The sequence below is a fragment of the Garra rufa genome, chromosome 4, assembly GCF_049309525.1.
Source record: "Garra rufa chromosome 4, GarRuf1.0, whole genome shotgun sequence".
Lineage (NCBI taxonomy): Eukaryota > Metazoa > Chordata > Actinopteri > Cypriniformes > Cyprinidae > Garra > Garra rufa.
The window spans coordinates 7,899,951-7,917,532 of NC_133364.1; the positions used below are offsets into that span (position 1 = coordinate 7,899,951).

General features: G+C 35.4%; 2 protein-coding genes across 2 annotated transcripts in view; both read right to left on the reverse strand.

Annotated features, from left to right (window-relative positions):
• The window catches only part of cald1a (caldesmon 1a), a 54,536-nt gene extending 45,971 nt beyond the window's left edge, over positions 1-8,565 (reverse strand). Inside the window, exon 1 of the mRNA XM_073838490.1 lies at positions 8,453-8,565. The gene's annotated coding sequence lies outside the window, so the exon portion shown is untranslated. The remainder of the gene's footprint in view (positions 1-8,452) is intronic.
• Positions 8,566-12,747: 4,182 nt separating this feature from the next.
• The window catches only part of tnni4a (troponin I4a), a 9,482-nt gene continuing 4,647 nt past the window's right edge, over positions 12,748-17,582 (reverse strand). Inside the window, exons 3-6 of the mRNA XM_073838491.1 lie at positions 17,519-17,582; positions 17,271-17,360; positions 15,630-15,800; positions 12,748-15,335 (exon numbers count right to left, since the gene is read on the reverse strand). The exon at positions 17,519-17,582 is cut by the window's right edge and continues 68 nt beyond it. Of these exons, the coding sequence (XP_073694592.1) occupies positions 15,249-15,335; positions 15,630-15,800; positions 17,271-17,360; positions 17,519-17,582 (412 nt within the window). The 3' untranslated portion in view covers positions 12,748-15,248. The remainder of the gene's footprint in view (positions 15,336-15,629; positions 15,801-17,270; positions 17,361-17,518) is intronic.

A 17,582-nucleotide genomic window follows, 5' to 3' on the forward strand; every position in this document is an offset into this window, starting at 1 on the left:
TGTATGGTTTGTTAGGACAATATTTGGCTGAGATACATATTTGAAAAACTGCAATATGAGAGTGCAAAAAAAAATCTAAATATTGAGAAAATCGCCTTTAAAGTTGTTCAACTGAAGTTCTTAGCAATGCATAATACTAATCAAAAATTAAGTTTTGATATATTTATGGCAGGAAATGTACATAACATCTTCATGGAACATGATCTTTACTTAATATCCTATTGATTTTTGGCATAAAATTGATAATTTTGACCCATACAATGTATTTTTGCCTATTGCTATAAATATACCCGTGCTACTTAAGACTAGTTTTGTGGTCCAGGGTCACATTTTTGGTTCCCCCAAGAAATTTCATTGAACAGTTCTTAAAAGAATCATTATTTTCAAATAAAAGTTCTTTACTGGCATCAAAGGTTCCATGAAGGACCTTTAACATCCATGCAATTGTTTCATTGCACAAAATGTTCTTCATTGTGGAAAAAGGATCACAATAAAAAAAAAGGTTATTTTTAGGAAAAATATTTTGTGCATTCTGTCACCATAAACTGGCCTGTCAATCATCTTGTCCCAGTTATCGTCCTCATGTACACACTCCACATTTCAGTTCATTTAATTTGCATCACTTTTTTTTCCTACTGTATTGGAAAGAAAAGAAGCCAGTAATGGGTCTTTCGTGCAGAAAACTGTTCTAATGTTTTTATAAAAGTTTACTATGGAAGCCTGTTTTATATCTCGCAATTATGACTCCCTTTCTTATAATTGTGACTTTATATCTTGCAATCGTAACTTTTTCTGTTTTTTCTCAATTTTGACTTCATAACATGCAATTGTAAAGTCAGAATTGTGAGATATAAATTCACAATATTAGTCTCTTATTCTTCTCAGAAATTGATTTGCGAGTTTATATCATGCAATTCTAAGAAAAAAGTCGTAAGATATTGTAAGATATAAACTCACAATTGCAAGAAAAAAGCCAGAATTGCGAGATACAAACTCTTAATAGTGAGAAAAACATATTATATCTTGCAATTCAAATTTCTTTATTTCTTGCAACTGCCAGTTAATATCAACATACTCTGATAAAAAAAAAAACTGCATGAAAATCCACAGCCCACAGACATTTGGGTAAAGACTGAAATTCATATCAATAATTTATATTATCACCTAAAATGTATTTGTTCACAAAGTTAGTTGCAATGCATTCCTGAATTTCCTTCCTTATGAAGGATATGTGCAATGCTCCTGAATCTCTTTCAATCTCTTCCACGCTCAATACCACGACAGAGGTGAGACCATGACAAGATGCTGTCTATAGGCAGCTCTCTAGCTCTTGGAACAGAGCTACTATTACACAACCAATGCAAATGACTTAATGTAAATACAACGTATATTTTTATGATTACTGCCTCCGAATCGTATTATTACTGACTACTGGAACATATATCAAATAAATTCCCTGCCTTTTCTGCTCACTTAGAATCACTAGCCCTGCAAAGTACAGCAGGCAAGCAACTCTGCTAGCTTGGACTCCAAGTGAAGGGTAATAAAACCCGCTTTAAAAAAGCCAGACCTGAGATGTTTATTAATAGCATGAGAGATTGTAATGGGGAATCATTAATAACACATTTCTTATGAGGTAAGATTCTCTCGAATGCCAGTGCAGAGCATTGCTGATTAAAAACTCTCACCATGAGAGAGCGTTTCTGCGTCTGACTCTCTGCCAGATGAAGAAATTAACTAATTCCGCAGTGCTTCTCAACTTACAAACACAAACCGAGCCGCAATACCGCAAAGTGACGTATAGTTCCGCTTATGTAAAGCAGCCAGGATGCATTTCATTTAACGCACGCAGGTAAATATACATTGGAGGAGAGAATCCTGAGTGACAGCCACGCCGGTGGCTTTGATCTCAGGCTTTAATCAGCTTTAATTGGCTCTCTCAGAAGAACGCAACGACATGTGAAGTGGAAAGTAAAAGGAGGCGAGCGTGCGTGTGCGCGACGCTGCCTTGCATTCCTGAGGATCCCTCTGAGGCGAGTGTGCTAGTACGTAAATATGCTTCTGATTAGAAGGAAAGAGTTCACTCCATAAAGGCACTTTTAAACAATTACCGCTGCTACCATTACCAGACGCACACATAAAGACTGAGGTCTATTAAAGAATTAACAGACAGAGAAACAAGACTAGCGCCGAATTATACCACAGAGGTATTCGGGGGATTTTGCTCTGCGTTTTTATTTTTTTAAATCATTTCAACATCATCAGTCAGCTTTTGTCTTTGGCAACCCGTGCAGGTCATCTGTTACTCGATCCCGCTCAAATTCATCATGCTAGCAGTAACATCACCTCACAAGATTGGCTTTTTTTTTGACCCAGCTTGGCTCGTGATAAGGACGCATGTACGATCTGACCATTTAAGGCTGAAAGAACACAAAACGAGCCGGCAAGGTCAGGAGGTCAGGAGAGTTTGACTAGCAGCTCACTAAAGCGCCCCTTACCTCAGCAGAATCGGCATTCGTCAAATCAAAGCTCGCTGGCTCTCCCTCAACACCTTTATGGGAGCATTGGCGCGCATTTGCGCTCACAACACGGGCCTCCGCTAAGCCTCTACATCAACATGACCTCATGCTAGAGTCAATGTCGATTTTCATGCGTTCTTTCGCTTCTGCATCATGGCCGACCCTAAATATGTCCCCTAATTCTTCATTTTCCTCTCACGGAGTGATTTCTGATGGAATGCGCTGGACTTCTCTTGATTAGTTTTGTTTGTTTAGCGGTCGGCTGAGGCAGAGGACAGGGAAAATGGGCTCGCCGAGACATTTCCTGTGCATGTTTTTGCAGATGAGAATCAGCTCACTGCAAAAAATGAAGGCTTAGATTGGCTACACGTCACTATTATGGTCATTTCGAAAACTTGACATCACATGGTTTTTTAAGGATCGCATACAAACAGGGATGTAAGAATGATATGAAAAGTGGAAGAGCACTCAGGATTGGTTATGAATATTATAAATGAATATTTAATTAAGTGAATAATGGGATTGCCACTTACCACTACTGTAGATATGCCAAGATCATTGGTTAGATTCCCAGGCAATGCATGAACTTATAACATGCATACCTTTAATGCAATGTAAATCACTTTGGATAAAACAATCGGCCAAACGCATAAACAAAATTGACCATTTTTGATGCTACTATTTAGCTCTTCTGCTTGGTTCACCCAAGGGAAAGTTCACTCAAAAATGCTACCCTGGACCACAATACCAGTCATAAGGGTAAATTTTTTGAAGTTGAGATTTGTACATTATCTGAAAGCTGAATAAATACGTTTTTGATTGATGTATGGTAGAATAGGTGAATCATTGGTCGAGATACAACTATTTGAAAATCTGAAATCTGAGGGTGCAAAAAAATCTAAATATTGAGGTAATCACCTTTAAAGTTGTCCAAATGAAGTTCTTAGCAATGCATATTACTAATCAAAAATGTTTGATATATTTACGGTAGGACATTTACAAAACATCTTCATGGAACGTGATCTTTATTTAATATCCAAATGATTTTTGACATAAAAGAAAGATCAGTCTTTTTGACCCATACAATGTATTGTTGGCTATTATTACAAATATACCTGTGTTACTTAAGACTGGTTTTGAAGTCCAGGGTCACAAATGAGAATTTGGTCATCAATTAACTCATGCTTATGTTGTTTCAAACCCATATAACTTTAGTTCAATGCTTTTCAAAAGTTAAAATAAGTGATAGAGCTTTGAAACAAAATGAATATGAGTAAAACATGATAGATTTTTGGGTGATATAATGCTTTAAAATCACAGCTTTTCTTCAGATTGCAGCCAAGCAAAAACAACGATTATGTCTCTAAAATTGCAAATGTTCCCTTAAAGGGGACATCGGATGCCCTCTTTGTTGGTATGATTCCTCATGGACTTCATGCATGAAATGTCTGCAACATACTTTTGTTAAAATTCCTCAATGGTTGTGTAAAACAAGAGCTTTTTACCTTGTCAAAAACAGCTCTGTTCACAGCTACCCATTTTGATGCATGTCTCTTTGATGAATAATGATGAATAAATTATAATGAGCTGCGGCTCACCCCGCCCCTTTTTTGTGTATCTGGTGGCGCATTACCCTCAAAACTCTTATGTTCACTTTTACATCCAACCAGAAAACACCTGCATTGCTTACAAGACACTGTTGTCGCCACATCTGCTCGAGCACGAAGAAAACGGCGGAAAAGGGCTTAAATATGCTAATACAGGACAGTCCGTAAATGGTCGTGGGTGGGGCTTGAGCAATATGACATCATACTGCTCAGAAAATAAAAACGGCTTGATAATTGAGAATGCTTAGGTTTTCTGGGTTTAAAAAAAGGAGTGAATGGATTTTTATCATTGTAGGACGGTTGTGTCCACACACTGCTAAAGCACACCTACATGCAAAAGTGAATTTTGCATCTGATGTCCCCTTTAATCTAAAATTAGACACATTCAGACAAATAATCATAATGACAGCTTCTTAGTTGTCATCGTAAGCTCATATCCTATATGCTTCTGTCCAAGACAGACAGAGTGGATAAGCAAAAACATCCATAAGTCTTCATCACCCCTGAAAAATCCTGACAAACCAGCGGTCTGAGCGCAAGCCTAGTGCACTTAAGATCTCCTCAAAATCCAAGGCCAGGCACCATTAGACTTTTCCACTGAAACCTGCCGTCCCAATAAAGGACAACAAACAGACCACAAAGTCAAATTACAGCAAAAAAAAAAAAAAAAAACTGGAATCCTGCTGCAGGAGGACTTAATGTAAAAGGCGGGAGGAATTTCAGATTTATATATTACTAACAAAACATCTGGGGCACTTATTGCATATTTGCAGGGACCTAAATAAACACGAGCTAAAGTTTCAGACGGCTCTGACTTCACAATCGAGGAATGCCCCCGTTTCGCCGCGTTTTCCTGATCGTCACCGCCGGTTTGGAGCTCGGTGGATCCAGCAGCTCTGAGAACGCTCAGAAAACGCTGCAGCGTTACACAACTGCGGTTCCTGGATCCAGTGCTTTAAAATTACAGGCTATCAGATTCAAAGTGGCAGAGGAATAGCTGAACATATGAAGGGGGAAGGGTTAGAGAGCTGCATCTCTTGAGGTTTCTTCTGCACATCAATCACCCTAACAAAAGTTAATCGAACACCTCATAGGAGTCATCCAAAATAATCATTATTTCAGCTTTGCTTTACACAATCACTTTGCATTTCCAAAGTGTAGGAATGCACAAGCAATACAAATAGAAAAAGAGAATGCATGACGCATGGTAATGTGCATAAATCTTTTTGTGGACAACCAAAAAAGTGATTTGGGTACAGTGGTGGGAGTTTCATATCTAGAAAATTGTTTTGCACATTTAATGAGAACCTCTATAATGCAAACTTGCAAATTAAATTGTCAGCTCAACTCATTATAATTACATGTTTTGATGCATTTGAGGGATCCAAATAGAGCTTTGGCAAATGTTCTGCTCTTGATAAAACAAGGCCGTCAATGTAGACTAAACCAGATAAGAAGCAGAAGGACATCAATCTAGAGTGTCCGAATGCCCAAATAGGGTTGGGCCGTATGAGAGTGTAAACCATGTGACAGCAGAAATGTGTCTGCAGATTCTGCTATACTAAAACTATAATCTACTCTGTATGTTGTTTTACAGACAGGTGTCTCCGGTGTAGACAGCTCCACTGATTATAGTGGGAGCCATGTAGTTTTGACAACATCAAAGTATGCCATATTAACAAGAATTCAACTGATGTGCTAATTTACAACAGCTCATCCAGTCATATTCATACTATATGACTGTTTTAGTCTTTAGTTGTTTATAAATGTTAACCATCTCATTCTGAGGTAATACTAGACTTATTAATTTGTTATAAATGATCTTACAATTGCTTCCAAATATATACACTGTTGTTCAAAAGTTTGGGATCTGTACGTTTTTTAAAGTCTCTTACGCTCATCAAAGCTGCATTCTTTGTTTAAAAATACAGAAAAAACTGTAAAATTGTGATATATTATATTTTCCATTTTAATATACTTTAAAATATAATTTATTCCTGTGATACAAAGTTGAATTTTCATCAGTCCTCAATGTTGCATGATCCTTCAGAAATTATTCTAATATGATGATTTATTATGTTGTGCTGCATAATACATTTTATTCTGGAGCAGCATTTATTCAAAATAAAACTATTATCAGTTTAACAAATCCTAGCTGAATAAAAGTATTTATTTCTTTCAAAAATAAAAATAAAACTAAATTTACTGACTCTAAACTTTTGAACAGAAGTGTATATTGTTACACAAGATTTCTATTGGCATTACATGACTGTGTAATATACATAAATATAACTATAGACATTACAGATACTGCTACCATGATAGAAATCTACTCATATAATACTACTCATATGCCTATTAGCGGGTGAAAAAATGTAGAAAAAATGCATTAAAACAACCAGAGAGAATTAATCTCTCTAACACTTGTCGTAAACACTGCACTCATTTACTTCTAAAAGAAAAGCACCATAATTCAAGAAGAAAAGACAATATTTTTTAAACTATATGACAACAGTTGCTTAATGTATCTAGACTTTATCTTAAACATTGGAGTCTATAAACAAAAGGAAGATCCCAGAGTCCCAGAATGTACATTTTTGGCCCTTACTGTATCCCACTATAAATGTTTACGTAGTTTAATGTGCCTTGAGACACCACTTTTCATTTGCACCTCACGATCGTTATCTTTTTCCCAAAGAGAAACAACCAATGTCCTTGAGTTTCTAAATTGAGGAAAACACTACAGTCCTTCTCCTTGGATTACAGTGTCATCCTTTTGGCAGGAGATAGAGTTTATGACAAGAGAAGAATTTCGGATCTCCCAGGTCATTTTGACTTTATTCAAGAGGATTTACATGAGTGGCTGTGGACGGGTCTGTTGTAAGACAGGCCCTCTAGACCCCTACAGACAGCCTGTTCCCATAACCCAACAAAGAGGGAGCCAAAACTGAGAAAAAGTGCAAAATGGGGGAAAACAGCGCTGTTTTGCATTCCAGAGACTATTCCAATCATCTGTCACCGCGTTCAGTCTGTTCCTTTTAAGGCGAGGGCATTCCCCACATATTTTCCAAACACCACACTGTTATCAGATCCCGTTTCATGGCCAATTACTGGCCCGCAGTGTTGCGAGCACCACGCTTCACTGTCCGTGCAGCACATCGCTCCATCATTCTGCTTTCAGATCTTCCCTCAAACTCTAACTCGTACAACTAAATGTCAGAGCAATAAAACGAGGTCCTGACTCATAATCTGACAGATCCTGTACTAAGCTGTATAAGCTGAATCAGCCGAATATGCAGCTGCCCTACAGTAGGCGTAGAAGCCTGGCCTGTGCGGTTGTGTTAATAAACGGGGCCGTAAAATTAATTTAATAGTTTGCAATAAGTACAGAGCTTGCATTCTTTGTCGGTCGGGATTTACGGGTTCGCTGCCAAAACGCAAACAGCAACAATCAAGATGCTCAATAAATGCATCGCTTTAGTTAAACAAGCCCTGAATGGTTCCCAGAAGAGAAATTTCCCAAAGCATCCACTCTGAACCCTGCTCCCACCCCATCAACCCCGTCCCAAATCCCACAACAGACATGAATTAAACAATATAAGAATGTTCATGGCCGGTGATTCCACGCCACAAATATTTTGAGAAGAGAGTGTGGAAATGCGGGCAGCCAGAGAAAACTCCAAATCCGTTTTGGATGAATCTTAATGGGTTACAGCATCCCTAAACCTAGGCATGGGACAGTAGCGCTTATGTAGACTACAGGACACAAACAGATGCAAAAAAGTTCAATGCAATAAAATTAATATGGCATACAAACCTATTACAGGTTTTAGTATGTGCAAAGCACACTTAAAACTAATTCAATCAGGTCAATGGAGTATCAAAATGCATTTTAGACAGTAGGCAGCTGTCAATCAACCCAGGCCTTGTGTATAGGAAAGAAAACTAGGCTGATTTGTAAACAAGATAAAGAAGTATGCAAAATAGTGGGTGTGGAAGGAAAGAAGACAAAAATAGGATTAAGAAACTTGAAAAAACAATAAATGTACTAAAATAACAATCAACATGCATCAATGCACAAATATTTGTATGTATTCTAAAGCTGAATCACAGATTCAGGGCTAGAACTTTCTGAAAAAGTGCAAACTAGTAATATTCAGCAAACCATAAAATGCATGCATTACAAGCCACGCTTTTCAACAAAAGATTTCAGTGAGACTGAAACCAAATGGTTAATGTTTTATCAAGCAAGGAGGAAGTTTGTTAAAAGCGCGTTAAAGTTAGTAAACTCGCATCCAAACATCTGGCAGTGATGGTAAAACTCACCTGCGCGGTGTGGCGAACGAAGTGTGCGTCCTTTAGATATGCGAAGAAACCTGCGAAGGAAAAATGACTTGAGCTGCTCCTTCACTCCCAAAATCTCCAGCGTTCAGTAACAGGACTCTCTGAGTTTGTGAAGCTCCTCCCTTTAGAAGCCATTCACTCCATCCGACCTCCGCCTTCACCCGTCGAGTAACGTTACAGTTGCGGTTCCAGACTCATCTAAAGCACTGGTAACACGATTAATAACCTTCATTATGGGAATAAACGAACGCTACTGCAATATAGCATTCTCATTAAATCATTTATTTAATGTAGAACATAAATAATACATATATAATACAAGTTTCTTACTTACAAACTCAGGATATCCTGTTTTATTATTTATGACTGCATCTGGAATTGGAAAACTATTTGATATTTGACAGCAACCTTCGACCAAACAATGGTCAAGTCGCCCTGAAGGAGTTTATTTAAGCAATAAGGTACGAGAGGCCGTGCTGTATCATGAATAAATCACGGCTGAAGGGCGTTGTTCGCGTCGTGCCTGCAACCCCTTCAGCCGTGATTTATTCACGATACAGCATGGCCTCTCAAGTACCTTATTGCTTTTATAAAACGGTTACCACACAGTAAAATATTAAAATCAAAAATATATATTAATTTATATATATTAAGTTGTATGTTTTCATAAAGTAAAATCATTAACTGCCTTCCGCTGTAAAAAGTAGTCCCTAACTGCTGCAGCTGTGTTTACGTTGCTAAGGGTGGTTGCTAAGGGGGTTCAATGATACACAAAATCGTTGAGTGAAGCGGCCATAGCAGTGCCGTATCATGAATACGACACAGCTGCTGACCAATCAGAATTGAGGAATGGAACTAACCGTTTTATAATTTGAAATAAAGACTGGTTACTGTATACTATCTTGCTTATTAAATTGATAATTACTAAATAAATACTTACGTAGATGTGAAATATTGATTTGCGTTTACATTATTTACCTGTAGCTTGCCTTAACGGTTCCGCGACGAAAAGTAGTCCATAGTCCATTGCGATGAGCAAAACAATCGGTTTTAGCAACCAAAGGAAAACTCCAAAATATTATTTTACAGTAATATTAATACTGACGTCAATTTAATATAGGCTAATTGATAAAAGATACCTTTTTTAAAATTGAGATTTATATAATCTTAAAGCTGAATAAATAAGCTTTGCATTGATGTATGGTTTGGCCAAAATTTGGAAAAAATTAAAAATTGAGAAAATCGCCTGTTGTAAAGTTGTTAATGAAGTTCTTAGCAATGCATATTACTAATCAAAAATTAAATTTTGATATATTTAAGATAGGAAATTTACAAAGTATCTACTGAACATGATCTTAATATCCTATTGATTTTGGGCATAAAAGAAAAATCGATCATTTTGACCCATACAGTGTATATTTGGCTATTGCGACAAATATACCTGTGCTAGTTAGTAACGTAATATGTGACGCTGAACCACAAAACCAGTCATAATGTTCACTTTTTTGAAGAGATTTATATCATCTGAAAGCTGAAAAAAAAAAAAAAAAAAGATTCGCATTGATGTATGGTTTGGCCGAGAAAATCTGCTATCTGAGGGTGCAAAAAAATAAAATATTGAGAATATCACCTTTAAAGTTGTCCAAATGAAGTTCTTAGCAATGCACATTACGAATTAAAAATTTAGTTTTGATATATTTACGGTAGAAAATTTACAAAATATCTTAATCGGACATGATCTTTACTTAATATCTTAATGACTTTTAGAATAAAAGAAAAAATCATAATTTTGACCCATACAATGTCATTTTGGCTATTGCTACAAATATACTTGTGCTGTTTTTGTGGTCCAGGCAGGGTCACATTTAATACATCACACATGTTAAGTAATATAACCTGACTACTTTTTGATAACTTGTAGATTACTTTTGACCAAACTCACGTCATTTATCACATTAATTTAAATAGAATAATCGTGTAGCACCACATAATCCAAATAATAATTCAATAATCATGTAATCAATAAAATGTATTTTTTTGACAAGGTCATTTAGTAATAACCTCAATAAATAAATAAATATGATAACCAAAATAAGACGCTAAGCCTCTATACTGAGGTACATTCAAGGATGTTTTAGGCAAAAAAGTAAGTGTATTGTGTGAGAATCAGACCAGAATATTAGACCTGAGGTCAGTGTGTATGTGTGTCTTGGCAACATCAAAAAGAATGGCTGAAAATTGCATTCCTGAACTCTTTCAAATAAATCAAGCCAACACCATTGAAGGAAATTGCAGATTTATTTGTTCTACATATATGACTCATATATGTGAAACAGAAGTGCTCAAGTGCTTCACCTCAATTTGCGAGCAACATTTCTCCTAGTATTTTCCCACGAATAGGAAACCGGGAGCAGTCAAATGTCGATCGCTTTGCCTGTAATTTGGTTACACAGGAGAAGTTGCCAGACATTTTTGGTCTTTTGATCTGAGGGCTTTGCCTGCACTATATTTGCCTGAGGATCTCAGATGTTTACTTTTATAATGTGCTTTGCTTTATAACATCAGGGAAAGACCTCAGATGACCTCCGATATTAATACGGGTTCCTGAAAATATTAGCCGCTTGCCGTAACTTGCTCTAAGAAAGGGAATATCTGAAGATTGTCTCTCTCTATGGGAGTACGTGAACTTGATTTAACCAGGACATCTGAAGCATCGAGAGTTTAACATCACAGAGAATTGTAGGTGAACCCCAGGGTGCTAATATCTGCTCTGCTTTATATCTTTCAGGATGAGATTTCACATGACTGTTCATCTCCAATGGCCTCGTGATTGTGGATACTGAAGATTTAAACCGCAATAACTTACCCAGTAAGACGTTTTTACATTTTCTGCTATAAATAATGAACTGTACGAGGTATCACCTGTTGATTTTAATATACAGAAGAAGAAGAAGTATGCAGCTTCTCTGTTATCAACTCGAGGACGTTACAGAGCAGTCTGATAATTCTCCTTGATCTCTGAACTTCGCTCACATTGATCCTAAACCTTCCTGGCATTAAAAAGAGTGCGGCAGAATACAATGAACCTTTTGGAAGTCGTTTTCAGGGGAGGAAGAACAATGTGTGTGAGAGACGGCATCTGTATCCAATCTAAACCAAATCCATCTGCTAATCATAAAAATGAGAAACCTGCATTAATAGGATAGTAAAAAGATACTGCATGCTTTAAGATTATGCACAAAGGTTTCAAAATAACTTTGATCCACTTGAAAAACATTTAGATGGCTTTTTTATGTTTTTGGACAATTAGAAAACTTGCAGCATATGGGTACTTGCCACACAAAATTTTCTATACACTTAATAAAATACATAAGGATTTTAGGAAAAGTGCAATCCTATTTTTATTATTATTATTATTATTATTATTTAAATTCTTTTGTAGTGACAAATGAAAAATACACGTTGTAAAAAATTAAGTCAAAATTTCAAATATAAAATAGTTATATATTTTTCATTTTAAAATTTACTAGCAGTTTCTGAACAAAAAATTGATGCACCGCAAAAAAAATAAAATAAATAAATTCTCTGTAGCCTGACAATTAATGTTCAGTCAGAAAATTTGCTATAAAATAAATATTTATTAGTTTCAAGAGAAGTTATACTTAATATTAACTACTCATATCGACATGATTCATTGGACTAGTTGAGCTGAGTTCACAGATTTACTTTCCTCTACTTTCCTTCGGTGTTGAAGTGGACGTGCTGACTCAGGTCTTGATGACTGATGGCCTATCTATGCCAGTTTGCCATCTGTCTGCTAATAGAGGATACAGTGCCACCCAAATTCCTTCCCTTCACCTCCCTGTACTTCCTTCTCTAAACACTACTACATCTGTCTTCACTCAAAATGTTGTATTTCAGATAAAAACTGACGCATTTTTTTTATACAATGATATATTTCTTTGACTCCATGGCTGATGTAAGGCTCCATTTGAGGCCTGCTTAGAAATCTGTGTGACTTTGTCGCCCCCTGGTGTTGATTTAAAGCCAGTTCAGCCAATTTAGTATAAATGCAGAACGCCATCTGTAGGTGAACCCTTAGAAGTGCTTTAAACTGGATACTGGACATTGACATTCCAGCATGTTTTAATCAAATATTTGATCTTTTAATGAAAGACTCCAACGTCCTAATTCACCCAATAAGCTTTTATTAAAAATTGAACTATTTTCTGTTTGTAAACTGCAAACAGGTAATAAAATAATCAAGTTCTTCACTCAAGGGTAAACAGTAGCTTTATTGGTTTCAATCAACACTGAATATGGAGCAAATATTTACACAGTTGATATGATATGATGTGAATATGAGGTTGTTCTATTATCTAATCCCTCTCTACGGACAGCACGGCACTCGCGCATTTTAATCGCAGCAAATCACAATTTAATATCGCGTGCAAGCCACAGCTGGCTGACAAAATAAATGAATAATTTACCATAAAATGGCGTTCGAGGTGATTTAAATTCAAACAAACAACATGAGCTTTCTATCAAGACGCCTCTTTTATCATTTTACAATATATTCAAATAGATTACAGTTATTTTAAATTGCAATAATATTTCACAATATAACCGTTTAGTATATTTTTAAGCAAATAAATGCAGCGTTAGTGAGCATAAGAGACTACCCCATACCGACCCCAAATATTTGAACTGCAAATTGTTATTTATAGAAAGAGTTCACCCAAAAATTAAAATGTACTGAAAATTGACTCACCCTCAGGCCATCCAAGATTTAGATGAGTTTGTTTAGAGAAACTTGCTCACCAAAGGATCCTCTGCAGTCAATGGGTGCCGTCAGAATGAGTGTCCAAACAGCTGATAAAAGCATTACAATAATCCACACCACTCCAGTCCATCAATTAACATCTTGTGAAGTGAAAAGCTGTGCGTTTCTAAGAAACAAATCCACAATTAAGACTTTAATGTAACTTTAAACCATTGCTTTCAGGCTCAAATTTGAGTCCTTTATCCATAAAATTGATTACTCCAGTGAAAAAAGTTGTCTAATCTGAATGAGGAGAGAAATATGCACAGATCAAGCACAGTTTACAAGCAAAAACAGTCCAAAACAGCTCTAAACAAACTGTTATTATAGATTATTGACTCATATGTTGGCCAGAAGTGATTTAAAGTTAAAACGCCTTAAAAATGGATTTGTTTCTTAGAAACACAGCTTAAATGATGGACTGGAGTGGTGTGAATTACTTGTAGATCATTGTGATGTTTTTATCAGCTGTTTGGACTCTCATTCTGACGGCACCCATTTACTGCAGAGGATTCATTGATGCCCAATTTCTCATTTTCAAAATATTTTGGGTGAACTGTACCTTTTATGTTGCATGGAAGCCATAGCTGGCTGACAAAATGAATTAATGATTTACCATAAAATGATTCAAATTCAAACAAACAACATGAGTTTTCAATCAAGATGCCCTTTTATCATTTTACAATATATTCAAATAAATTACAGTTATTTTAAATTGCATGATTTCACAATATAACTGTGTTAGTGTATTTTTGAACAAATAAATGCAGCCTTAGTGAGCATAAGAGACTGTCGTACCGAACCCAAACTTTTGAACTGCAAATCGCTATTTATAGAAAGAGTTCACCCAAAAATGAAAATATGCTGAAAATGTATTAACCCTCAGGCCATCTAAGATGTAGATGAGTTTGTTTTCTCATCAGATCAGATTTGGAGAAACTTGCTCACCAAAGAATCCTCTGAATTGAATGGGTGCCGTCAGACTGAGAGTCCAAACAGCTGATAAAAACCACTCCAGTACATCAATGAATATCTTGTGAAGTGAAAAGCTGTGCGTTTTAAAGAAACAAATCCACAATTAAGACTTTAATTTAACTTTAACCCATTGCTTTCAGGCTAAAATTTTAGTCTATTATCCATAAAATTGCTTAATCCATTGGAAAAGTTGCCTAGTCTGAATCAGGAGAGAAATATGCACAGATCAAGCACAGTTCACAAGCGAAAACAGCTCAAAACAAAGCATTATTATGGATTATTGACTCATATTTTGGCCAGAAGTGATGGCTTGAAGTTAAAACACCTTATTAATGGATTTGTTTCTTACAAAAACAGCTTTCACTTCACAAAACTTAAATGATGGACTGGAGTGGTGTGAATTACTTGTAGATTATTGTGATGTTTTTATCAGCTGTTTTAAGAAACAGCTGATAAAAGTTTTAAGAAACAAATCCACAATTAAGACATTTTTAACTTTAAACCATTATATTGCTTTATCCGGCAAGAAAGTCATGTAGTCTGAATCAGGAGGGAAATATGCTCAGATCAAGCACCGTTTACAAGCGAAAACAGCTCTAAACAAAGCGCTATTATAGATTACTGACTCATATTTTGGCCAGAAGTGATGGTTTAAAGTTAAAACGCCTTATAAATGGATTTGTTTCTTAGAAACACAGCTTAAATGATGGACTGGAGTGGTGTGGATTACTTAATTATTGTCGTTTTTATCAGTTGTTTGGACTCTCATTCTGACGGCACCCATTCACTGCAGAGCATCCATTCATGCCAAATTTCTCATTTTTTCAAAATATTTTGGGTGAACTGTTCCTTTAATGTTGCATGGAAGCCATAGCTGATTAAATTACCATAAAATGCTGAAAGTGATTAAACTTCAAACAAGTAACATGAGCTTTGTGTCACAATGCCCTTTATCCTTTGGCTGGAAACACTTGTCGTCGTCTACTGTCCGGCATTGAAAAGCTTCTTCCTGCCCTCCATGCCTGACATGGCCTCCACATTTTTCCTCCAGTCTGTGACCTCTTCCTTCTGATGGAGAGAAAATGCTTCAGTGAGACAGAAGGACAGAGATGAGAGCAACTCAAATGGTTGCACGGGCACGGCGGACCGTGGCAACACGCATCAGACAGACAGACGGGGCGGTTTAAATGCCAACATTTCATCAGCAGCGGGCTTTTAAAGAAATCACATGATTTCTAAAATAACCTCTTTCAGACACAGCACATCTGAGCAAATGAGCTGAAAGCACGGCCTGTACCAGCAGCCAGACAGGCTCCTGGTGTCTCAAGTACACTTGTTATGGCGTTGAAGCCAGAGTGTTACCTTTTCTTCTTCCTTTTTAACTGTTTTGAGGTTGGCTTTGAAGTCAGCTTTCATGACTCGGCTGTCTGTGAGCGCTCCCAGCATGGCACCTGCCGACTTCTTCACCCTTCTCAAGTTCGGCCGCTTCATTTTTCCTTTCAGCTCATAGACCTTCTGGGTTAATGAGAGAATCTGGTAATGAACAAATATAACAGGCTTTAGTTAATACATCTATGAAGTGGGTGTATCAAAAAAAAAGTACTTCAAAATATTTTAGATTTTAGAAGAATATATATATAATAATATATAATATTATTATATATTATTATTATTAATATATATATTATATAATATATAAGAATATATATACTTTTTTAAAGTTTTGGGTAAGTACAATATTTAATTTTTTATTTTAATACTTTTATTCAGCAAAGAATGCATTACATTTACCAAAAATGATAGCAAAGACATTTATAATGTTAAGAAAAATACTTACAAATATTTGATATTTTTTAAAAAATATACTTTTCAAAAGTTTTGGGTATTTTTCAAAAAAGAAATTAATACTTTTATTCAGCAAGGATGCAATACATTTACCAAAAATTACAGTAAATACATGTATAATGGAAATAAATCTTTGTTATGGCTGTATCAAGAAAAATACTTACAAATATTTTATATTTTCTTAGGAATGTACTACTTTTCAAAAGTTTTAGGTAAGTTTTTAGGTATTTTTTATTTTTAAGAAATAATACTTTTATTCAGAAAGGATGCAATAAATTGACCAAAAATGGCAGTAAAGACATACTACTTTTCCAAAGTTTTGGTTAAGTGTGATTTTTTTTTTTTTTTTGCAGCAAAGACATGAAATTGACCAAAAAAGACAGTAATGACATTTATAATGTTAATAAATCTTTGATGTGGCTGTTTTAAATAAAGTACTTTAGAATTAGTTTATATTTTATTAAGAATATACTACTTTTCAAAAGTTTGGGGTAAGTAAGATTTTCTATTTTTTAAGAAATTAATACTTTTATTCAGCATAGATGCATTCAATTGACCAAAAATGACAGCAATGACATTTATAATGTTAATAAATATTTGATCTTTGAAAATTCTTACAAATATTTGATATTTTCTTAAGAATATACTACTTTTTGGGTATTTATTTATTTATTTTAAATGAATTTATAATGTTTATAATGTTAATAAATAATAAAAAAAAGACAAATATTTAATATTTTCTTAAGAACGACTACTTTTCATAAGTTTGGCTTAGTAAGATTTTTATTTTTTTATTTATTCAATTTAAATATTTTTATTCAGCAAGAATGCAATACATTTACCAAAAATGACGGTACAGATATTTATAATGTTAATAAATCTTACAAATATTATATATTTTCTTAAATTTTTTCAAAAGTTTTGGGTAAGTAATATTTATTTATATATTTTTTTTGTCCTTTAACTTTCACCTCTAAACTTATTTAAATATTCATCAAATAATTATGAAAGAAATCACTGTTTTCACAAAATATTAAGAAGTAATACTTCAAAAATGTTACTGGTATTATTTATGAGTTTAAGAAATACTAAAAAGTCTAAAACCAGAAAGATTTCAAATCTGGGAAAGTTTTCATACCTCATTTTTCATTTACATACCTCTTGATCATTCCTGTTGACTTTTATATTGAGGTCATACCGCGCTTCATCCACAATGTCGATCTTCTGGTGCAAATCTTTACAAAGCTCCTGCAAAGACCGATGAGACGGATACATCAACTCAGATGGCTAATGCAAACACCATGAACATGAGTGCTTATGCTATGTTGAGAGATGTTTTGGGACACAGCCATCTGGCCGCAGTAACAGCTCTGGATGTAAATATCTGCCATAGTAAAGCATTGCACCTGCAGTTCTTGGACAGACAGGCCGGAGAGGTTGAGGGGTGGCGCTCTCTCCCTCAGGATGTTT